At 39.9% G+C, this 23,241-nt stretch overlaps 1 protein-coding gene across 2 annotated transcripts in view; it reads right to left on the bottom strand.

Annotated features, from left to right (window-relative positions):
• Positions 1–2,185: 2,185 nt before the first annotated feature.
• Positions 2,186–23,241, bottom strand: part of TRIO (trio Rho guanine nucleotide exchange factor) — a 244,694-nt gene continuing 223,638 nt past the window's right edge. Inside the window, exons 43-57 of one of the 2 annotated variants that reach the window (XM_084227033.1) lie at positions 22,959–23,051; positions 22,334–22,384; positions 22,036–22,113; positions 20,876–21,067; positions 19,803–19,980; positions 18,204–18,973; positions 13,762–14,009; positions 12,827–12,965; positions 12,449–12,476; positions 11,479–11,641; positions 9,386–9,507; positions 7,740–7,818; positions 6,929–7,129; positions 6,353–6,491; positions 2,186–4,830 (exon numbers count right to left, since the gene is read on the bottom strand). In XM_084227033.1, coding sequence (XP_084083159.1) covers positions 4,288–4,830; positions 6,353–6,491; positions 6,929–7,129; positions 7,740–7,818; positions 9,386–9,507; positions 11,479–11,641; positions 12,449–12,476; positions 12,827–12,965; positions 13,762–14,009; positions 18,204–18,973; positions 19,803–19,980; positions 20,876–21,067; positions 22,036–22,113; positions 22,334–22,384; positions 22,959–23,051 — 3,024 coding nt within the window. In that variant the 3' untranslated portion in view covers positions 2,186–4,287. Of the gene's footprint in view, positions 4,831–6,352; positions 6,492–6,928; positions 7,130–7,739; positions 7,819–9,385; positions 9,508–11,478; positions 11,642–12,448; positions 12,477–12,826; positions 12,966–13,761; positions 14,010–18,203; positions 18,974–19,802; positions 19,981–20,875; positions 21,068–22,035; positions 22,114–22,333; positions 22,385–22,958; positions 23,052–23,241 lie in introns of those variants that run through there. The other variant, XM_084227034.1, reaches the window with a different exon arrangement.

The following is a 23,241-nucleotide window of genomic DNA, read 5'->3' as shown; positions in this document are numbered from 1 at the left end:
AAAGCACTGCAATACCTGGAGCTCATCTAAAGAAATACAGAAGCTTGGTCTTCTTTGGTTCTTCCTACCTCCACATGCACCTGAATGCCTATAGCAGAGACATTAGTAACACCTCCACACTGAGTCATCTCATACATGGAAAAGGTATATAAAGTTTAACTCATTTTCTGGACTGGAGCTGACATGGTAACACTCCCTGCACTAATCCCCAGCACATGGATACACTGCTGTAGCAGCAAAGATTGCTGGAACAAATACTTCGCCAAATACCGACTACTCTGAGATTTCACTACCCACAGCTGGCAGTTGAGTATATTCCTGTCTTCATTTCTCTTAATATCTTTCAGAACCATGGAGCTTAACTTCAAGTCAGGCATCCTTGGCAACATTCACTTCTTACTCACCAGCTCCCTTTGAAATGGAGTCCTACACTGACACCCTCTGTAGTGGGGTTTCAAAGCTTCCTTGCAATGTCATGCAGTGTGCTGCATGCAAAGAACATCCCATTATGTCTTCAGGCACCTTCTACTACCAGTCAGGTTTGCATGGTTACCGAAATATTTTCAAGAAGCCAGATGTTTTTGCTGTGTCATTCTGGAGGATCACTGTTGCACCCTGGCCTGACCATACTCTTGGATTTGGAGTAAGAAGAAATCAATTCTATTTTCTTTTCTTCATCAACACATAAATAGTCCCATCTGAGAATGACTTACAGTCAACAGGAGCATAGGCAGGTATGTGATAGGCCTCTGCCCGTTAGGAAGACAATGTAGGTTGCTTCTCTGATCATGGAAATATCTAGTCAGGCTTTATGCTTAGCAGTTGCACAGTGGCCTTCAAGTTTATCAGTATTCATTATACATGCAAGAAGAATGGGGCTCCCAAACTCAACTTTAAAAGTACTATCTCATGCACTTTAAAGTCTGGAAACCTCTTCCTAAACTGTCAGTAAGAAGTGATTGGGGTATGTTATCAAAAAAAACCTCTGAAGAGTCTTCTCTTGAATCTCCCTGGCTATTTCCCCCCCTTTCAGCTGGGACATTGACTGCCATTCTCTGTGCTCTACAATATTCCCACATCAGGGCCTCACACCAGCTGCTCTCACCCATGTTTTTGGTCTCCACTTTCTCTCAGCCTGCAGTGCTGCTTTGTGATGTGCAGGACAGTCAACAACAACTGTGCCCAAACAAGTCTACGTGGCATTTGCAGCCTCAACTACACAATCTGGCAAAACAGAAGGACCTTGTATTATCTCTTCAAAGCATTTCAATTGATTAACAAGTAGAAGATCTGAAGCTCAAGATCATCATTCAAGCTTTGTGCAGCTGGAAGCTCGTGCACCAATCTGCAAGGTTTTGTGCAAAACTCCACTCTGTTGTAACATGTTGGCTGTCCCAAGTAAGGGGCTCACGGAGAAGACCAGAAAGAACACGCTGCTGTTTACATGTGAGCCAAAGAATCCATCTCTGCTACTTGAAGCACCTACAAGTGCATTGCTTGTCTGTAAAGCACCTGGGTAACTTATCCCTAACTTAGTACAGCTTCAGGCAAGAAGCATTCCACAAAGCTATCTACTTCCCTGTCATGGAAAAAGCTTCCAGTGGCTCATCCTTGTGAACAGGTCCTTCCTGAATATCCTGTCTTTATATACATGAAATGTCTCTCAGTTGTCTCTCCCAGTAAGGAATAAGGGGACTGTTTTATCACCTGACAGGGAATAGCAGAAAAGAGCAGGGAAAAAATAATTCTGTATATACAATGCAGCAATAAACATAAAATCTTTGTATTCTTCCCTGACCTTTCACTTAATTTTGAATTGTAAATGGTTACTGATAGCAGAAAAGGGAGGAAGATAAATATACACAATAAGAAACTTTTCTGCTTTATGAGTTTAGTTGCAAATCCCAAATCTTAATGCTTGAAAGTAACATTTCTTCATAATGAATCCAGAATGCCTAGAAGTTGTGGGAAATCTGTTCTTCTGAAATACTGAAATACAATCCTGTGGTCTTTAACTGGGAACATCTGGTAGAAAACCCTACTGGTCAAAATTTACTAGCTAATAAAGACCAGAATACATTTCCACAGTTAGGGAGTTATGCATGTTTTATATAAAAGCATTCATGACACTACAAAGCACTCAACACTTAAAGCAAAGGCAAATATTATTTTGTAAGGCATGAAGGAAAGATACATCATTGCAATTTAAAATGATTTTTATGGCAATAAAGTAACATACTTTTTTTTAAAATACAGAGCCAAATTAAAATATAGCCAAACCTAAACTGTGAAACTTCTTAAAGCAAGAGATCAGACAATTATGTCAAATATGTTTAATTTTTTTCAAAATAACTGATGGCAAAATAAAATATTTACATCATGTCATACTGTGTAAACATGTAACATCACTGTACAAAGAAATATACATGCAAAATAAAGCAAAAAATTTAACTAAAACAATAAAGGAAAATAATACACAAACACAATGGTATGAGGTTGGTACGAATACACATCCAGTTTCGAAGTCAGTTGTTTTCTTTTAAAAAGTTTCTGTACAACTTTACAAACAAACCCAAAAAAGAAAAAAAAAAAAAGGAAAAAAAAAGAAAAAAAAAAAGAATAAATAGGATACAGTGGAAGCCACAAAGCTCAAAACCTCAAAACTAACCCAAGCTAGGTTATGGCTTAACACCCATATATCTAACTCTTGTGGGATGTCGGCTTGGTTTCCTTAAACATAGCATTTCACACAAACATAGATGACAACACACCCACATGAACTCAGTGATGCACAGAAAACCATCTCTGTCTTTTTAAATATCTCACACTAATATTACTTCAACCTTAGAAACAGTTACTAAGACAATTACATTACATGTCCAGTTCTCCTCATCTGACTGCTACTTGCCGAATGTATTCTTCACCAAAGATCACAAGATTAATTTGTTCATTTCACAGAAAAAAGTAAAAAAAACAGATTTGAAAATTCTAAAAACTAGTTAAGTGTTGAGACTGATTTGGGGAAAGTCAGACTTTGGCATTTTAAATATAGTAATAATTTTAAAAAGTGTCACTCTACTTCTTAACCAGTTTGACATTTGGGATACTGATCTCTCTCTCTCAATTTTTTTTTCTTTTTAACAATCCTTAAAACTGACTAGTCCTGACTAAATTCCATGCTAATCCTCATCTTAAACTAATAATGACAGTGTGGTACAACACACCCGCCCATGCCCACCCAGAACCCCCAATCACACAAACAAAACCATAAAGCTCGCCGTACTAAGTATGTGCTTTTTCTATATATTTATTACAGTTACAACAGAGGTCCTCATAAATAGTTGCATAAAATGTTAAAGCCACAACATTGCACATGATATGAAAGAAAACAAAATCCCAAATGAGTGCATTTACAGTATTTCATCCTGCTGTATACTGCTTGACAATTGGGTCAGCAAGCTGGGCACCAACCCAAAGTTCTTTTCTGAGGGGACAGTGACTACTGACCCAAACTGAAGACCCGCACAGTGGTATACCACCATTTAGGAAGGAAGGGGGAAAAAAGGATGAGAGGAGGGGGAAAAAAATTACAGACTGAAGGCAGGTAACAGTCTATATACAAGTAAGGCCTACATTTTATCAGAGCAAAACAATTCATTCTATTTGTATGCAAAATCTTTTGAGGTTGGATGCACTTAAAAGCAGAGTCTGATCTCAGTGCACTGCTACGTGAGATACATACAGGCGAGGCAACTGGAAAGCTCTAGGACCAAGTGAAAACCAGATGTTATAAATGGAGGCCGTACCAATGGGCAGCCATTTTGGTGAGTCTTCTCCAGGCATGATCTGATTTTTGTTTAACACCAGTGCTTTAAACATAGGCATTTCTCCCTTGAATAAATCTTGAAAACGGTAGCTAAGTTCACTTGCAAAATTCAACTCTTGTTTATTAAAAAAACTATTTTTTTTTGCAGAAACCTGAATAAAATACTGTTGCTGTATCGCTTGTGACTGCTTTTTGCAGAGTACAGTGCTATTGTCCTCCACCCCCGTGAAGTCTGCATCTCCGGTCCCCCGCGCCGCCCCGCGCGGGTCCCTGTGGAATGCATTTGCACACGAACATTCACTAGCAGCTGGTTGGCTTGGGGTTTGCTTTCCTCAAAATTCAAGTCAACAGCTGATTGGCAGGAGGAGTCTATCTCCAGTCTGATTGATTGGCAGGAGGAGTCCATCTCCAGTCTGATTGATTGGCAGGTGAAAGAGAATGAGAGAGAACTTCAAGCAAGGTCAAACTCTTGGCAAGAGCCTGCTCTGTAAGAAGTTTTTAATGCTACGGATGGGTCGAACATCATTCTGGTGTTTTCGCCGCTCGATGAATGAAGTCAGTCTGGATATATCAATGCTGTCAGCACTTTTGCCGTTCCCCAGCTGCAGCCATTGCTCCTGGAGGGCCAGTGCAGCCGAGGGACGCTTAGCTGGGTCATCCTGAAGTAGGAAGCATACAAAATCTTTGGCCTTCTGGCTAACTCCTTTGAAGTAGTCATCTGGGAAACTAAAGTCTAAGCGGCAAATATTCAGGCAAGTTTCCTCTACGCTTTCATCCAGGAAAGGAGAGACGCCACTAAGAAGGACATAAGTGAGCACTCCAATGCTCCAAACATCTGAAGTGAGTGAAACAGGATTTCCAAGAATAATTTCAGGAGCTGCAAACTCTGGGTTTCCAAGTAACTGGTGGATATAATACGTGGTATTGAGCTGGACCGCATCTCCAAAGTCAGCCAGTTTTATTGTTGGCTTAGTGGAACTCTGGTCCACCAAAATATTTTCAGGCTAGAAAACATAAAAGCAAAAGTTAAAATGTCTTTTTTCAAGTCAGTCTAACACACATTTAATGCTCCAACTTAACTGCTTCCCCGCAAGTGTGGTCAGCCCTAGAACATAAATAGCTGTACTCTAATAGGATAATTGCAGAAGGCCAGCTCTGCAAAGCTCTGAGGCAGTCTTAGCAAGGCTTCCCCAGACCAACCAGCAGGTGGGTTCTTGCCTATTGCAACATGCAATCAATGTGCTTTAGCTGTTGTAGCTGCTGGCACTGTATTTTTTGCAGGAAATATAGCTCTGCCAGTTAATTCTTCAGTTGCTCACGACAGCAGCTTTGCAAAGCTTCACAGGAACTGTGTTTCAAAACTCAACCGTAGGGAACAACAATTATGAATAGAGGGTGAATAAAGCAACTGCTCCATTTGTTTTACAACAGAGACAACAAAACCCTTGCATTTAAAGACTGGAAGACTGTAAATATTTGCATGATGCTTTCAACAGAATCCAGTTTTATTTGGCAACTCTTTCATGTAATGCAGCTGTACAGATGGAAGACAAACCCTGTTAGGAGACTATGGCAGCAGAAGATCCTGTTGGATGTATATGACTTTGAGAGAACTGCCCCGTTATTGGTGAGCTGAAAGTGGACTCATTTCTACAGTTTTATTTATAAAGCAACTGCTGCTGTAGCTGTAATCTCTGCAAAGTAAGAGCAACTTACATACAACTAGTTTTTAATTAGTTCATCTGCATGTGAGACCAGAAAAAGTACTGGTGAACTCTACAGCACACTAGAAAAAATTTAATGGTATGAAGACCCAAACTGGTTCTGCTTGGGAAACAGAAGTACATGGAGGGAAGAGACTCAGGCTTTTTGCTTTTTCTCACCATGACCCCATCTGGCTAAAGAGACCCTGCCTACAAAGGTGACTTGTCAATGCTAAAATTATTATTCCTATACAGGTGAAAAAAGAAGTGTAAGGAGAAAGTTTTTAATTAATATTTACACTGAGACCTTCTCACATAGATTTTTTAACTTGAATGCATCAAACCCTTGTGGCTCAAGTAACACACAAAGGGAAGAACAAAGGCCCAAAGAAGCACCATTCATTTAGGTAATACAGCCCTCAAAGTGCAAAGATGAGAAACATTTTTGCAGCAAAAGAGGAAATGCAGTCCCTTTCACAATAAACTCTATGCTTCTTGAGAAAGAAATTGACTTCTGGTGCAAGTTTATCAGAAATTAAATAAATAAATAATCAAGCGAAACTTCCTGTTAGCAAGAGTTTCCAGCACAAAGAGCCACACAGGGCAAGCAAGCTGTAAGGAGAAAGAATAGCGAATTAAAGTTTCTGCTTTGCTGCCTGAGTGACCTAAAGCATTTAGAAATAGAGCCCCAAGCCACTGGGGAGTCCTTTATGAATCTCAAAGCATTTCAGAGTTCTCTGTCCCCAGCTGCAAGTTTTCTAGAAGAGGGAGATTTTTATGCCTGGAAGGATGCACACTGCCCAGAATCCCATTAACACTTCACCTTTAGGTCCAAATGTACTATTCTGCAGTTATGAAGATACTGCACAGCTTCCAGAATCTCTCCCAGGTAGAGTCTGATCTTCCCTTCTGTGAGGTTTCCCCATCGCACGACATAGTCCAGAAGGCGACCCTGGTCAGCCCTGTTAGAAGTACAAGGGTTGTATTTTGGATTAATCCATGCATCAGAACTGAAACAACCTCAAGAGGCTACAGACTACAACAGTAACTGCAGCCTGCAGAGCTTACAACACAGAGGACTGGGGTATGGAGAGGAGATATCACATCTAGCTACCAGATCACAACATTCCTAATTCACTTTTGTGGCCATTTGATACAAAAATACTGTTGAACATTCACACTAAGATAATCATCCATATGTAAATTTAATATCTCTATTTGCTCCCTTCTGAGTATTAAATTCAACATTTTAGTAACAGCATTAGACAAGTGCAGTATTTCACTTAGGTACTTTCAAACTGCTATCAAATTTTAGAGCTCCTTATTCATGAACCACCATAAATGCCCCAGAAAGTCAGCTGTAAAATTGCATTTTACAGATAATTTAGAGTCCACACACATTTCTAACACTAGTATGTAGCTGGTGGAGGTCTCAAAGGTATCGAGAAGGCCAATGAGCTGGGGATGCTGGAGATTCTGCATGACTCCAAGTTCATGGGTAACCTGGTCTCGCTTCATCAACTTCTTATTCACAAACTTAGTGGCTACTGCTCGCTTGGTTCCCTTCTGGTCACACTTCTTAACGACAGAAAATCTGCCCCTGGAACACAACAATGAAAGGAAAGGTAAACCAAGAGATGCAATAAGGACATACTTTCACTTGAATGATACACTCCAAGAGATCTAATTTTAGTCTCTAATAAGTTACCCTTACAGAGAAGGTGCTGGGCATGAGAATTTTCAGTGCATCTAATACAAATTGTGTCTGCAGAAGCTTGACAGAGATTGTTATATCACACTTGCAGACAACCTGTCAGAGTAATAACCAGCTTTCAAGGTCATCATTAAGTTGGCAAACTGTATATTCTACGTGAGTTATTTCGCCCATTTTCTCCTTCTGTCTGTAGTTTGCATTCCCCAAATAAGTAGGTTGAGGAGAACTTCACTACCAAAGCAGTGTCAGTCACTGTAAGGGATGCTTAAAAAAAATGAATCCCTTCATCTACAATACCACTTCAGCCTAATTGCATTCTGTTTCTGTAGTGCCATCTAGTGCTGGTAAAGTTTTGCTTCCTCACTTCTATTAAATCCAACAAAATTCTGGCCTTTTAGGCTCACACATTAAGTATTTATCAAGGAGAATTTAATTTTTGAAAGAGAAGTCAGTATTTTGACACAGATAGCTCTGAAGATCAGCATAAAGAACGCACCTGCCAAGCTCAGCCACTTCACTATAGTGGGAATCAAAGTTGTCTTTCCAGATTACCATGATCCCATCACTTCCAGGACCTAAATAAACAAACAAAAAAGAGAAGGGCAGTATGTCCCATATTTAATACACTCAGATCCCTTGGCTATGAGGGGAATCACCCCATCATATTAATCCCTATATGACACACAGGGTGGCAGCAGGACAAACTGGATTACACACCAGGGCAGCCCAGCCAATGCAGTAGAACCAATTCTATAGTGGAAACAATTCAGGTTACAGTGGGAACTGTCTGTACAGGAATGAGTTACCTTAGCAAGCTGAGGGAAACAGTGAAAAGATATCTTACATTATACCTTATAATCCAAATTACACCTGCCACTGGAAAAAGAAGTGGCCAGGCTGTGTAGCAGCTACCTTAGAGAGCAACTCTTATTTTTCAGGAAACACCAGTATAGAGACCAAAACTTCCCTTCCAGCTTCTTTTATATATCGCAACACACTGATCCAAGGGCTTAGCTACTGTCTGTCTTGGGTCAGTGAGCAGAGAGTGCCCGAAATAATCATCACCTCAGTATGTTGTCAGTAAGGCACTTACTGTGGCTACCAACAGGTGGAGCACAAAGTGGCACCACTGAATATAAACACCCAAAACTTTCAGATGAGATTTGGAAGGGTTTAAAATTCCAGGAAAGCAGCAAAGGTCTTTGAAAAAAAGGGAAGAAAGACTATATTTTGAATAGGTTTGGGACAAGTCCCTGTATCAGCTGAGACACTTCATGTCCTGGGACTTTTTATGTGAGTCAGTTTGAGACTGAGCCATTGTGCTAAAATCTATTAATTAATTCTCACCAGTGGAAAAATAAATGGGCCTCATAATAGCCTAAAGGACCCAAAAGGCATCAATTGTTATGAGCTGCCTTATAAGAAAATTTGTGATCCTGCTGTCTATATTTTCCCTGTTTCTAAAATGGAGAATTATGAACACTTAGGACAAGAATAAATGAATGTATGAACACACCCCAAACTTTATCCCTATGCCATCAAACACATCAAGTAAAAATCTTTTTTGCCCTTTGCTGTCTGTCCTCAAAACACAGGCATTTTTTTATCTTTGCACATTTCCTTTTTATTCCTCACAATCATTCAAGTTGCCTTGCTTCAGGTACTGAAATAGTTCAACTGTAGATCAGTGATGCAATGACAAGAACTAGTTGTATGTTCTCCTAAAAATTGTGGCTTTACAGTTCAAGCAAAGGAGAAAAAAAATAAATTACAAAGTAATGCTACTTTTTTCTTATCTGTACACTTAAGAAATTATGTTAGCATGGTAGCATTCACTGAGACTAAACTATGAATGCTGATGATAAAATATGACTTTATCAGTGTGTTTGAACTAGTATGGGCGAAGTGAATGCATGTTTACAGTACTGTGGAATGTGTGCATGAACCTCTCATCTGTTACATCCTAAAACTGCACCTATTCCTGCTGAAACAGGCACCATATGACAGGTAAAAAGGCTCCTTATCAATACTCCTTTAACAAAGGGGTGCCCAGGAGCTGAGCTTTTTTTCTTTTTACTGTTCTATGGGTGCCAGGCACTTCAGCTGTAGCCAGGCTTTAGAAGAAGACAGAGCCAGGCCTACCTAAAACTCGTAGACTGGCGGAGGATGAAACCGAACCCATGTCGTTTGCAGCTATGCACGTGTAGATACCATCGTCTTCCGCAGTGACGCCAACGATTTTCAGCGACGCCTCTCCCAGGTCACTGCAAACACAACGGCAGCTGTTAACTTTACAGCAACTGCACAGACCTTAAGCTGTGAAAATCAGACAGTTAGGTTGATATGCTTAATAGTTCTTATTCTCCAGCTCTTATCTCTGTCTGGATGAACATTACTAACCCTGCCCTGCCATATCAGAAGCGTCCAGCAGAACCTGAGCACTTTATGTTCATCCAGTATCTTGGAAAGTCCTACAGATCACTAGAAAAACATCCTGACTGACACACTGTCTCACCATGTCTCAGGCTCTACTCTTGGAAAAATCAAGTGCTTCCCCTGTTTCTTCCTGCTTCCTTTACCTACTTCAAGTTTTCAGAAGCCATATCAAAACAAATATCCATCCTCGTTCTTTCTGAAAGCTTTGTTTCCATACGTGAATCCCAGGGGGTGTCAGCTGATCAGTCATTTGTGGTTTCAAAGCATTCACCCCTTGTAAGAGAGGGCTTGCCCTTCAACATAAAAGGCACACTTAACCACAGCTCTGGAGATCTCAGAATCTGGGAGAATGAGGATGCAAGGAAACTAGAAAGGACTTAAGTTTACTCTCTGCTCCAGGGCAGCAACAGCATTAAGCTAGGTAATACCAGAGCAGAAAGACTCTGCAGGCTCTTCTTAATCTTTCTCACTGGTCAACTTTTTGTTTGATGCTTTGTCTTTAAACGTCTGCTTAAATTTTCCTCTGTGCAATAAATTTCTAGTAGCCTTTTGACTAGCTGCCATGGACATGAACAATAGATAATTTAATTTGCAAGTCTCTTAAAAATGTGAATACTTGGCAAGTCCTCCCTACACTTTTCACCTCTAGGCTCAAACCAATACTAACATTGTGTTGTTTTTTCACAATAATGCATATTTTCAAGATCTTTTATCAGACTTTCCTTTGGATTCATCTCAGCTGCTACAAGTAATTTTACTGACTGACCCAAAACCTATTTCCAGTGGTCTTCACCACACAATTTCAGAGGAAAAAAAAGAAGGTACATTTTAGGAACACAGGAAGATGACACCCTTCCCCAACTCAAAGAACATTTTAGGATTATTTCTAAAAATCTGTCAGCCAAAGCCAAGATTATTCACTGGATATAATTCTGTAATGAGTAACAGTGAATTAAACCTAGCAAATTTAACTCTTACACATCTCACAACAGCCCTGGATGCAGCAGTAAAGCTGCCACACTTCCTCTGTCTTCCCATTAAAACCAAACAAAAAACCCAATGAAAAGAAAAAGCAAGAGCAGCAGGAAGTAAAGAACAGTATAACATGCCATCAAGTTGTCACAAAAGAGTCTTTCATTCTGAATTAAGAGTATAATTCATAAATAAGACATTTCTTCACACTGAAGTTACTCATTAAACTACATTTTCTGTATATAAAAGATGCATTTATTTTTTAACCTGCAGCTTCCTATTCCAAAATAACAAGTTCTCCTGAAAAATTTATCCTGATGTTTGAGTTACCAGTTATTCTGTTATGTTCTATCATAGCAAAGCTAAAACCAGAGAAAAGTGTTAATAGCCATGCTTCAACAATGAGGCATGATGTTGTGACATCAATAGGAAGCAGAAGCTTCTTTGCAAAACACAGTAGCGTGATCTGAAAGCCACTTATGGAAATAAGGGTCTGGCAGGGTCTGTCACAGTGCTGGCACGTCACAATGCACTGGTCTGTTTCAAGGACCAGGTAAGTGTGACAGACCACACTGGTTTCTGCAATAGCTAATGAGAAAGAGCAGATAATTTTATTTTGTTTTTAAAACTCAACTGATTATAACATTTTATTACCCTAGCCATATGCAGAAGTTAGACAATATGTCTGGAAAATCTCAGTGATGACATATTTCTGTCTGAGAGCAACACTATCCTCATAGCTCAAAGCCAAACCCTGTCCCACACCAGGGGTGCAAATTAAAAACGTCCCAGTTTGAGCAGTTCCTGTTGAACATGGCACAAATTACCTGTAGGAAATGCTGTGATGACCGTCATTGCTCAGTGTATTATGATCAGGACCTTTCCAAGTAACTGAAGCCTTGGGGCGACCACAGACTTTACACCTAAGCACGATGGTCTCTCCTGTCTCACATGTTACCTCACTCAATGGAATTATAAACTCTGGGGGAACTGGAAAAAGAGAATTAATGGCATTAGGTAAACTGAAGCAAATACATTTAATTTCTATTCCTTGCACTGATTTCTATTAGATGAAGCAGTACTTTAGATTCCCAAGGTGCACATATCCCCTGCCCTTGGAGCACACCCATGGTTAGGCCCCTTGCTTAGTTAATTTTTCTCTAATGAACTTGGACGCGACACTAGTGCTGTGCCACAGATAGCTCTGAAGCCTACCATGGTGAACCAAACACCCAGTTATGGTAAGGGAGGAAAGTCTACACTGAAAAGTATTTAAGGATGTGCTCAGCCAGGCTACCTTTATATCCAGCCAAGTTTGCAAAAAACACTTCATCCACTGAAGCACCATAGTGCTTTCCCTTTTCCACAGGTGAAACTCAAACACTTTGTTTCTGTCTATTAACTAAAAACCCAGTTTGGCTCGGACCCCAGTGGGCCACCATCTTTGTCCCGATCTGCCTCTGCAGTGGAGAGGTCCTGAATGTTCCCTAGGGTGCAAGATTGAAAATAAAGCAGCTCCGACTTCTGGCCTTCTTACTTTGCAAATTCAGCAAGGCCCCATTTCCATACAGAACATATCATATGGTCTTTGTGTTTTATGTTGTTTTGGACTTGTGACCAAAAAAGAGTTTCTTGCATCTTAAAAAAGAAATATGATGTATTTCACTCTACCTTATCTTAAAAGAGCCCATATATATTTTTGTAGAAAGTACTCAGTTCCTGACATAATTCAAATCAAGCAAATAATGTTTTAATCAAATTTATTGACTGAAACCTTTAAATATTAAAGCAACTTACCATCATAAATGTAATTGGGGTTGAGAAGCTGGAAAGGAGAAAATAAAGAATTAATGTCCTGATAATCTTATAATAACTTAAAGAATGGTAGAAAACCAAGCACAGAAATGGACCAAAGTTAGCTGTACCCACAAAATCCAAGAAACATTTGAATACCACAATTTCTGCACCACTCTAGTCTTTTTGGGGTATCTTTTTTTTTTTTTTGTATGATGCTTTCAGGTTTGAATGTTCTAATTTCCTGTTTTCAGATTTGGCAGGAGCTGTTCACTAAAGCCACTGCTGCCTTTGATTCCTTTCTGTGAAGTTCTGACAGAAGCTACTTTTAAAGAAATCCCAACCCAACTTCTTTTGGAAGCGACATCTTTGAAGACTTACTTTTACAGAAACCTTGTTGGCAAGTCCTTCTCGGGATTTGCGATAACCATTTTCTAGCTTGCCTTCCCTTTTGCCGTCTTTATCTTTTTTCTCAGATTTCTTCCTTAATCGGAGTGCTGTGTGCCAAGACGTTGACTTCCTGAGCACGGAACATGAAACTCTGATCAATTCTTTTCAACTCCCTGTTATGTCCTATACTCTCTAGTTTCACATGGCATTGGAAAAGTATGTCAAAATGTTATTTCTATATATTATAGTATAGTAAAATAAAATACATCAAGTATTCCATAAGGGATGCCACCCTTGACTAAACTGTGAACAAGCTAGTAATGTAGTCTGAAGTTCAGTATTCCTTGAAATCATTGCTCAAATGGTAGACTTTCTATATGAAAATGCAAACTGTCAATCCAACTGAGCAACAGTATGAAGCCCATACCAAATGCAGCCTTACAAAAGCTTTACACAAAATTCAAACTGAACTTTGATACAATTTCTTCCATTGAAGAGATGAGAGAGTTTTTCCTAGCATACAGTAATTTTCAATAGGTTTGTGGCTTAAAGCAGATATCTTGGAACTCTGCAATCTTGTTTTATTTGAACAAACATCCCTTGTTTTCCTAGACAAAGGTGTCTAGACTGGCAATTCATTCTATTAAATAAACAAGTTAAAATAAATGATTTCTGCTCTTAGATAAGGCATTCTTTTCCCAGAAGACTAGGCTATTGAAACTCTTTAATAAAGAATATGTGCTTCTGGGATCTTTTTCAGTAGCTTTATTTTGATGGTTGCTAAGGGACCTCTCCAGTACTTGCTCTGCTTGTTGTTAATTTATTTTTCCATGATCACATCTACTTTTGGCCTTAAACATTCAAAATCTTCTCTAAATAGGAAGTTTTCTTCCTTGCTCCCCTTCCCCGCACAGGCAGGCACTCACTTGATGGTTCCATCAGGGTTGTCGATGATGATTGCACTGGTATGCCCCAAGACATAGCCGGGAATCCAGCCCTCGGCTGCGGGGCACTGATCGGTGGCGGCTCTGAACACCAAAAACATGTTCTGTTGGTTGCTGGCTAGAATCTGCACGACCTCTCCTTGGTAGACATTTATCTCATCCTCCTTCACTGCCGTGTAATCGTGTGTCACCAGCATGGTGGAGATATTGCTACTGCTGCTACTTTCACTCTGCAAGCGTCAATCAGAAGCAGAGAGAGCAGGGGGAAAAAAAAGAGAATCAAGTTTAAAACTCATGAAGAAGACAGGCTGTTCTTGGCCTGCTACATTACCTACCTAATCCACTTGGTTTAAACTGTAGTCAAAGAAAACAGCAATGTCTTCTCTTCTACAGCTGCCTGTGTCTGTTTATCTTGTGCACTAGTCTGATATTTGAACATCTTCATGTAGTGCTGCTGCACAACTTTATTCCCAATACAGTTACTTAATATAATTTCCATTAACTAAGAGTCAGTTTATTCATAAATCTCAGCTTGTCTTTTTTTCAAGCTCAGACACTGAACCTTGCATCTTCATCAGGCATCAAAACCACAGCTCAAGCATGTAAGACAGTTTTTCACGGTCTTCTAAGTTCAGTTTCCCAATCATAGTCATTAGCTCATAATCCCTGGAAACTCCAACAATGAGAAATACACGTAGTCTTTCCTAGCATTATCTGTCAGATCTCAGACACTGCCCTTGTGCACACAAAACATGACAAGCTACAAAAGAACAAAACAGGGTTTTGACAGCATCTCTCAAAACCACCAGACTTATCTCTGGTTGCATCTGTATGATCAGGTTTATTCTTTTAAATGCAGAGGATGAAGTAAATTACTGAAACAAGAAATTATTAATTTGATGGTCAAAACAGACCCACTAAACTGTAAGAATTCCATCTAATTGATTAGTGACTAAGATAGCTGAGTGTTGTTACCTGTTTATCATACACTTTCAACTGCTGTTCATGATTTTGTTCATTTCCCCAGCAAGCATTTGTGGAAAGCTAATTATGGCTGAGAAGGTGTACATTCAAAATCATATTACTTGCAGAACAAAAAGCCTACTCCTGACAACGAACCTACTGGGAATTATTATTTTTTTAGAAAACTTTGTCCATTTGCATCTATTCCTTATACAAGGTTTAATAAATGGAAGTGTGAAAACTATTATCAGATTACACAACCTACTCCCTCTGTAATTATTTCTTTCTTGAAACAAGTTAAAACCAAGGTGAATGGCCTGTTAATGATGTGGCATAGAGTGTGTGTGTGTGTGTGTGTGTGTGCGTGTGTGTGCGTGTGTCTGCCTTTTGTCTCTGTTCTTCCTTTAGACTGTTTCAGGTCACTCAGTGCCAGCAAGGGCTCACTATGGCTGAGAAGCTGAGCTGAGAAGCTGATCTGAAGAAAGAAATGAGTACCCATGTCCTGGGTACCCCTATTGCTTATAGAGCAGAACCACATTAGTGCCACTCATGTGCTAGCAGCCAGTGGAAAGCTTGGCACACAGGAGTAAAACAGCATCATTTTTTTTTTTCCTGAAAACTGTCAAATATTTCTCAAATATTGAGGTGATCCAGAGGGGTTCAGTTAACAGCCTGGTGCACTGGGAGCCCTGAACACTGCGTTCTCTTGCAATCTGCTAAAGGCGTTGAACAAGTCATTCCATCCCTCTGTGCCTGTGCTTCCCTGAGGACTCTGGCTGAGAAACCAAGACATTTGGAATGGAACAGTCTCAGATTACTAATTTCATAGCACGTTTAACACGCTGATGCTAGGAGTGCCAGTGACTCTGTACATTTTATTCTAGCTGGACTGTTATATTCAAATGAGTGACTCAAATCTTCTTTTTTGCCATATTAGAATGATGAAGCATATGCTACCTCAGTGAGAAAGATCTCCTTGTGGATTTTAATTCTACTAAAGGATATTTACATTCATTTCAGATGCTGTATTTCCAGTGGGAGAACAAATTTTTTTCTCTATTTAGAGGATGGCCTGCATGCCCTTTTGTATTAGTAAGTCCTTTCCATGATTCAGGACTGAGAACAGCCAAACAAAAGAAATTAAGTCTCATTTTCAGTCATTATTTAAATTAGGATGACAACTTGCTACACTCTTTTACCTAGATGAAAAACAACTCTATTCAAAAAAGCAGCTTTTGTTGACTCCTCCTGTTAGAATTACAGGGAAAGATGAAGGAAAGTTGCAATATCAACCTAAGCCTCAAACCTTGCCCCACACACTATTCCTGAACATACTATTTCTTAGGATGCAGCAGAATCTGTGTAACTGCAAGACTGACCTTTCTATAATGTAACATTTCTTTCTGACATTTAAGTCTTGTAGGATCATAATAAACTCTGAATATTTCTTATGTTCAACAGGGACAGTTAAATCTGTTAAATAAACAACTGTCTGGTAACTACTAAGTGACAAATGTTCCTGAGAATGTGTTTATACCAGAATTCATTCTCTCACCACAGAGAGATTGCCTTTCCTTTTGCCTTCCAAGGAAGTAATTATTCTTGCACAGTAATGTTTTTTTACTGAAAGTACTTCTGGTCATCACTGACCTCAACTATGGGATTAGAGGATCTACAAACAAAATATAAAAAGTTCCTCCCATATTCCTCAACTAGCAAAACTTACTCTTTTTTCTTCTTAGAAGTAATTTTTCCTTAAATAATTGACCATAGCCATATGTGCATGGGTATATACATACAAAAATAGTTAAATTAAAATAAACCTTCACAACCCATTTTCTCCAACTTGTTCAATGTGGTGTAGAATACTGATGATTGGTCTAGAAATGAGGTTATAAATGAGGACTTATGGCCCATCTCAATTACCAAATAAAAGAGTTATAGAGCTGTAAACATAGAGCTGTGAAGCAGAATGCATGCATTCCAACATTACGTTTTACAGTGAGATAAAAACAAGCAATGGTGTCTTTGCTGAGATAATATTGAAATCCAAATGTTTTGAAAACCCAGTGCCATCCCATCTTTCTCCTTCTCTTTTTTAATGCAGCAACCTGAATTAGTATTATGCAAGTACCACCATCTTAATTCACATACTATGCAGTAAATGCAAAATACTCAAATTACCCCAGATTTTGCATTACATTACATCACATCACATTTTGCTAGACTGAAGATAAACACAAGACAGAGCTAAACCAAATAAAAAGCTGAAGGAGGATCAGGATAAAATTACAAAACATGCAAAGCATAATTTTTTTTCTTCTGAAGCTATTATAAAAGTGTAAGAACTAAGAAGTCAAGAAAGCTTTGTGTGTTAAACAGTTCTATAAAGAAACACATGCATTTAAAAAAGGTCCAGCAAGTTAGGTGATTTGCAAAACTGGTATCGCATACCATTCGTGAGAGAGTAGAAAAACAAACATTCATGAACACAACGCTTAGTGAGAGAAAAATCAAATGTGAGTTTAAAAAGAAAGGCACCATAACCTGCCTACCACCTCCATGGCAAATGCCTCAGCATTTTTGCTTTATATTTGCACGTGCCCCAGTGCTGGCTGTGTTGCTTTCCTGGTGGATGTTATTAGGGATAACGTAGATTCTGTCGACAGCCCGGATTTCTACACAAACACACCAAGTGCACACTAAGAGGCTGAGTCTCCAGAAAACCGAAACCATTTCTTCTTACAAAGGAGAAAAGACAAGTGGAGCGGGTAATCGGTTCGGTTGTAGTAGAAGTAGGATTTATTGTCGCTAGGCTTTGTTGGCCTATTTTGAGTGGATTGCAGAAAGCTTCCTTGATCAAACACAGGATTTAAAAAGAGATTGATGTATAACAACTAAGGCTGAAAGGAGAGGGGGGGAAAATAAACTAAGAAAAAAATAAAACTCAAGCAGCCCAGGGAACGTAGATGTCTCCAGGAAGTTAAAACTCAACAGGAACAATGGTGGCAAATTTGTGCGTGAAAGGGAAAAAAGCCCCAAGGCAATCTGCCAAAATCCTGAAGTCAGATTTAAGTGCTGGCACAATGCATACCCCAAGGTGCTCTGGCTGCCACGCTTCAGCATGTTAATTATGTGCCTTCAAATTAGAGACGAAAAAAGCAAGGACAGCGAGTTAGTAGGTATCAGCCTAGTGATCTATATTTTCAGCAGAGGCAGAAATCGCATCTAATGTTAGCAGTTGCTTTTGTGTCTGTATACATAGCCATGTTTGCATGTATACACACACACAGGTAGCCACTCCTGGTTTTTTAATGCAGAAGATACCGGAACAGTTGATTATTTCAGAGCAGTACAGCACCGGAGAGCCAGAAGTTAGTACGGAGAATGATGGCAACGCACAGAAAGGGAGCATGGAAGGTTTTAGAAGAGCTCGCAGGACAGAGGTGCTCCGCTCTTACCCCATTACTCTGGGTGGAGTGAACTGACTGCTCGCTGGTCGAGGAGCATGTGCTCATGCGGTCTGTGTCCTTGCTGTGTGAAGAGTGGCGGTGGACCTGCCGCTGGAGGGAGTCATTGTCCCCAGGGAAAGTGAAGGAGCCAGGGCGGCTGGCAGGGGATCCTGGGATGGAGCTCCAAAAGGAGCCCTTCTGCAGGGGGCTGCTGGGTGGAAAGGTTTCCTTGCCAAAAGGAGAAGGGAAAGTCGTGGACAGAGGAGAGTTCATTGGAGAGATGGCTCCTGGCCTCGGCTTCCCAAGCGTCAGTGATCCTATGCTGTTTCTTGTTCGACTGTCCTCTGAGATTCCACGTGAGTCTTTCTGGGCTCCATCAGCTGAGCCAGAAATGTTTCCTGCTGTCTTCCTGGGACTTTCAATAACTTTCATCTTGGGAATCTGTTCAGCTTCTCTCTGAGGACCATCCGGCTCTGCACTGGGAAGGTGCCTGTCTGGCTGGCTCAGGCCAGTTTCTAAAGAGGTGTTGTAGTGTGGCAGGGAGTGATTATGAATGGACATACCTGACATCTTGTCTGCCTCTGCTTGGGCCGAGGCTGCAGAGGAGACCAGGACTGGGGAATGGTGTCTGACAGGCTGGGGGATCCGGGATGGCCGGCTACGGCTGGAGCTGGGGATGCCAGTACAGCTGCTGGGGCCGCCGCTGTTAGCGCTGCCGCTCCCGCCGCCGCCTCCACCACTGCTGTGGTTCCTCTGGTACTCGATCGGGGACGTCAAGGCTGCAGTGGGGGCGAGGGGGGAGGTGGTCAGGGGAAAGGGGGCAGGAGAGGGAACAGGAACAGTTTAAAACAGACATGTCTACTGGCAAAAAGGGGAGTGCTGTTCAAATAAATTTCCTTAGCAGTGGAAAGATGCCACAGACTTCAAGTCACTTTTCGGTATCTAACCTTCATGACCTGCTGCATCTACCTATATTAAAGATTAAAAATCTGAAACTAAGAAGATGTTTTCCTCTAGGATCACACTGTCAGCCAGCAGCCAAGTTGGGAAAAAACAAGTGTCACTCCACATTCTCTGCTTGTTGTTACTCATTATAACTGTTTTAAAAAATCTAGGTTGGAACAACAACTGATAGATATAAAAATAGAGCAAGAACCTTTTAGTGTCACAGAGGACAATCCCACCTTCTACTTTTCTCCTGCAGAATCTGAATGTTGCTGCCACAGAAAGATGAACAACAATGGCCATCAAAATAATAGAAGCAAAACATATTCTGAATAGATACTTAAAATTCCACTTGCGTTTAGCCTTTAAAGGCTTGCAGTTGCTTAAAAGGGGTACACAAGCTCTCAACGGATGGCACCTATCTTGATTCACTCCTACAAAACATTTGGAAAATTTCACCAAGAGAACACCATGTAAATTCAGACTACCACTCTTATAATAAATGCAAGCATCTGTTCTGAAGCAGAAATGCGGCACATATCCCCCAACTGTTCTGTATTAGCTCAGGAAAAATGCAACTTGAAAACATTTCAAAGCCAAGAAAAAAAGAGATGAGAGAAAAGTCATCCAATTACAAACTTTCAGTAAAAGAAAATAATTTACCATTTAAAAAGTTGCGCTGGTTTTCCAAAATTTGGTTAATTTCATGGATCCATAACTGGCGGACTCCCGGACTGGCAGAATGCAAAATAAAGGTCTCCGTGACATCGCCCGTTCTTGATGTTAGTGCAAATTTACATGGATCGCTGTCCACATTTTCCTCCAGAGAAAGGCAACTCACCTTCATGAAAAGAAAATAACATGTATTTTATGGGAAACATACCTTTAAAATCTCTTTCTTAGGAGTTTAGAGTCAGATCTTTAAATGATAACCACTCATTCCTGTAATAAAATAATACTATGAAATGAAGTTACTTAATTCCAGTAAACTAAGAATTAGTGCACAGCTGACACACTGTGCCTGAACAATCTCCAGCAGGTCAGCATGGCCCAGTATTCTCTCTCTCTCACTTTCCTTTCAGACTAGTTAAAATGCTGGGCCTGCTGTGGAGCTCTCTCTACCACTGGCCCCCACTAAAGGCTTCAGCTGCAGACAGAGCAACGCCTTGTACCTGGCTGTCCAGCCCGAGCTATAAACAGGTTCAGGTGGCAGACAGAGCACCAAGGTGAATTAGGGGAAGCAGGGTCCACCCAAACACTTCATGAGGGCTGCTGAGTTCCAATATTATCAGTTTTTTTCAGGAAAATCTTGAAGTGGGGAAACATTTTGTTTGAGGAATATCTAAGAAGGTCACATTACTTACAAATGTTATCTACATATTTGGGTACCAGAAAGGATACAAAAAGAGTTATTATCTCTACTTGCAATGACTTTGCAATGTGGTGTACACACAGCACAGAGCTGAAAACTAAACTTTGTGAATACTTGTCCAGCACTTTGTGCCAGGAGACCTGCTTTGACATGCTTCACGCAGGAGTTCTGGGATCCAAAGATCTCCACTTAGCATTGGAGTGAGAACAAACTCAGTAGGAAGTAATTTCAGGAAATGACTGGCACCTCATTGTGCTCTACGGTTGCACACCTAGCTGTCGCTGGTGAGCGCCCACAGAATGAGAAACTGTTACCTTAGCAGGATTTGTGCAGGGGACACAAAAGACTCACACACAACAGTTACCTTGATACTGTTTTTAAACAAGAATCCGGGCATGGAGAAACCTTTCTTTTTATCTAGCAGCTCACTGAAAATGACAATCTGCTCGAACAGGAAGACCCGTCTTTCCTTGCAGCGTGGCAGAAGTCCTGCATCCTGGTCTGTAACCAAGAATGTGTCCTGGAGCAGGAGCTTACCCTGGGCTACAATTTTACCCTACACAAAGAGGCAAGAAAAAACACATTTAGTGAAGTTCTTTATTTCTTTCCCTAATCATCCATTTTGAGCACATGTTCATGACAAATAGATTTGTGTATTTCCCACCTTCCAACTCCTATTGGCCACTATATATTCACTCATCCTCCTATACACAAAATATTCAAAATATTCTTGTACTCTTTCTCAAAATAAAAAACCAAACATCAAAAAGTAAAAAGAACCAACACAAAAAAAAAAACCAAAACAAAACCAAAAAACCCGAAACCAACCAATCAACCAACCAAAAAAACCTCAAACCAAACAAAACAACCAAGAAAACCCCCAGACCAAACTCCAAAAATCCACTCCACCCTTTCAATTCATACTGCATTTTGAGGCTTGAACACTAAGGCTGTCGTTTCTCTATTCTGAATAGCTCCAACAGTTACTCATACAATCTTCCACAGTACTGAGCAGGGGCAGATTTCAAGTTCATGTCTGCATCACACAATATAAAGAGCTTTTCAAGTAAAACATGTGACTGTGGCCTGGCTGATGCATTCTGCTTCAGTAGCCAATTTCCATCTCTTCTAGACCTAGCAAAACAACGAGGGCTACAGTTGCCTCAAGTACCTGATGGACCTTAGTGACTCCTCCTTTGTCTACACTACTGAAGTCAGATCTGCTCACCTGCTGATAACTGATTATTTCACTGTTTTGCAAGCCTTTAGCCAATAAGGGAACTGCAGTAAGACTGGCCCTTTCTTGATTTTGCACAAGGGCTTTACCTAATGAGATTGACACAGCAGGTAATGTTTCCCAGGAGAAAGTCCTTGGCAGGGCTAAGACCTGATTTTTCATTTACTGCTTTTTGCACCAGCTAACCAGATAGTGAAGAAGCACTGCACACATTTCTCCCCACAATATTAATGATTAACTTCTAGAGAACCTGACAAAATCTCTAAGCAAAGCTCCAGCCAACTTACATCAAATCCTTGCAGGCGGCCAACATTCATCATGTCATTACACCGTTTTGGTACTATACACATGACCTCTACAGCTTTCTGTTCAAGACAAATAAAAAGTCAAAGCTTTATTTTCCAAATGAGTTAGCAGCATAAAATTTTGTTTCATTTTATATGGTTGCTTTAGAACAGAAATGCAAGAAGTAAACACTTATAATCACTTTCTCAGGAAGATCAGAAAAGAAAAGTGACTCTGCCAAAACAAAAGAAGTTCTGAGTCAAAAGAATTCATATCACTAAGAGAAAATGTCTCAAGTACCTCTAGTTCTGTTGTGTCAAGATTAGCTTTTTTAGAATATTTGAGGAAGTCCTGAAAAAGAAAAAAAAAAATCAAGTAATATTTCTTTTCTCATTAATCATCAACAAGAAATCTTAGAAAATCTGAATTTGATAGTCTCTATCAGAATATGACAGACTGCAGAAGACAACCATTTGGATTTAACTCATAGAAAAACATATGCTAAGGCAATGACCTCTGTGCTACACAGGGCTGCTCTTCAGTAAACACTTATGTGATATTAAAATAATTGCAGGTGTAGCTGGAAAAGCTGTGATGAGTCCCATCAACCTCTATCACATTTACATCTGAAAACAGTTAAGAGTTCCTTCTCACATTCCTATGACAAATTTTAAACATTTCCATGGCCAAAACACTTGGTTTTTCACTGTTAAGAGAAAAAACAAATTTCTGCCCAAGCCATCTACTGCAATTTTTATAAGAATCTGCATGTGCTCAGAAAATAATCATAATGCATTGCTTACAAATCTGGGTTCTGTTAGGGAAAGGGGTGGGAAAACGTCAGCATTAAAAATCTTCTTTAAAAAGAAAACCTATCTGTTAACATATCTATTAACACAACTCATTCATCTCAACTTCCCTTTACCTTTAGTAACAGCTGGTATTTCATAATTCTCTGCACAGGTTTTATTAGCAAGTCTGTGAGCTGAAGTCTGTGGCCCAGGCGTTGCTTTAGATCCTGAGAGTTGTAAAACAAACATTTTTGTTTGTTCAGTTAGAAAAACCTTTATTTTGCTGAGTTAGAAACACTGCATAGGTATCGGTATATGGAGATAAAATATATTTAAAAACAAGGATATATCAGTATTAATTGTTATCACACCAGAAATTAGCAAAAGTCAAAAAATAATCTAATCTTCAGTTAGCAA

The sequence above is a fragment of the Fringilla coelebs genome (genome assembly GCF_963513975.1).
Source record: "Fringilla coelebs genome assembly, chromosome: 1".
Classification (NCBI taxonomy): Eukaryota; Metazoa; Chordata; class Aves; order Passeriformes; family Fringillidae; genus Fringilla; species Fringilla coelebs.
The sequence above is the reverse complement of the archived record's forward strand: the minus strand, read 5'-3'. Positions and strand labels throughout refer to the sequence as shown.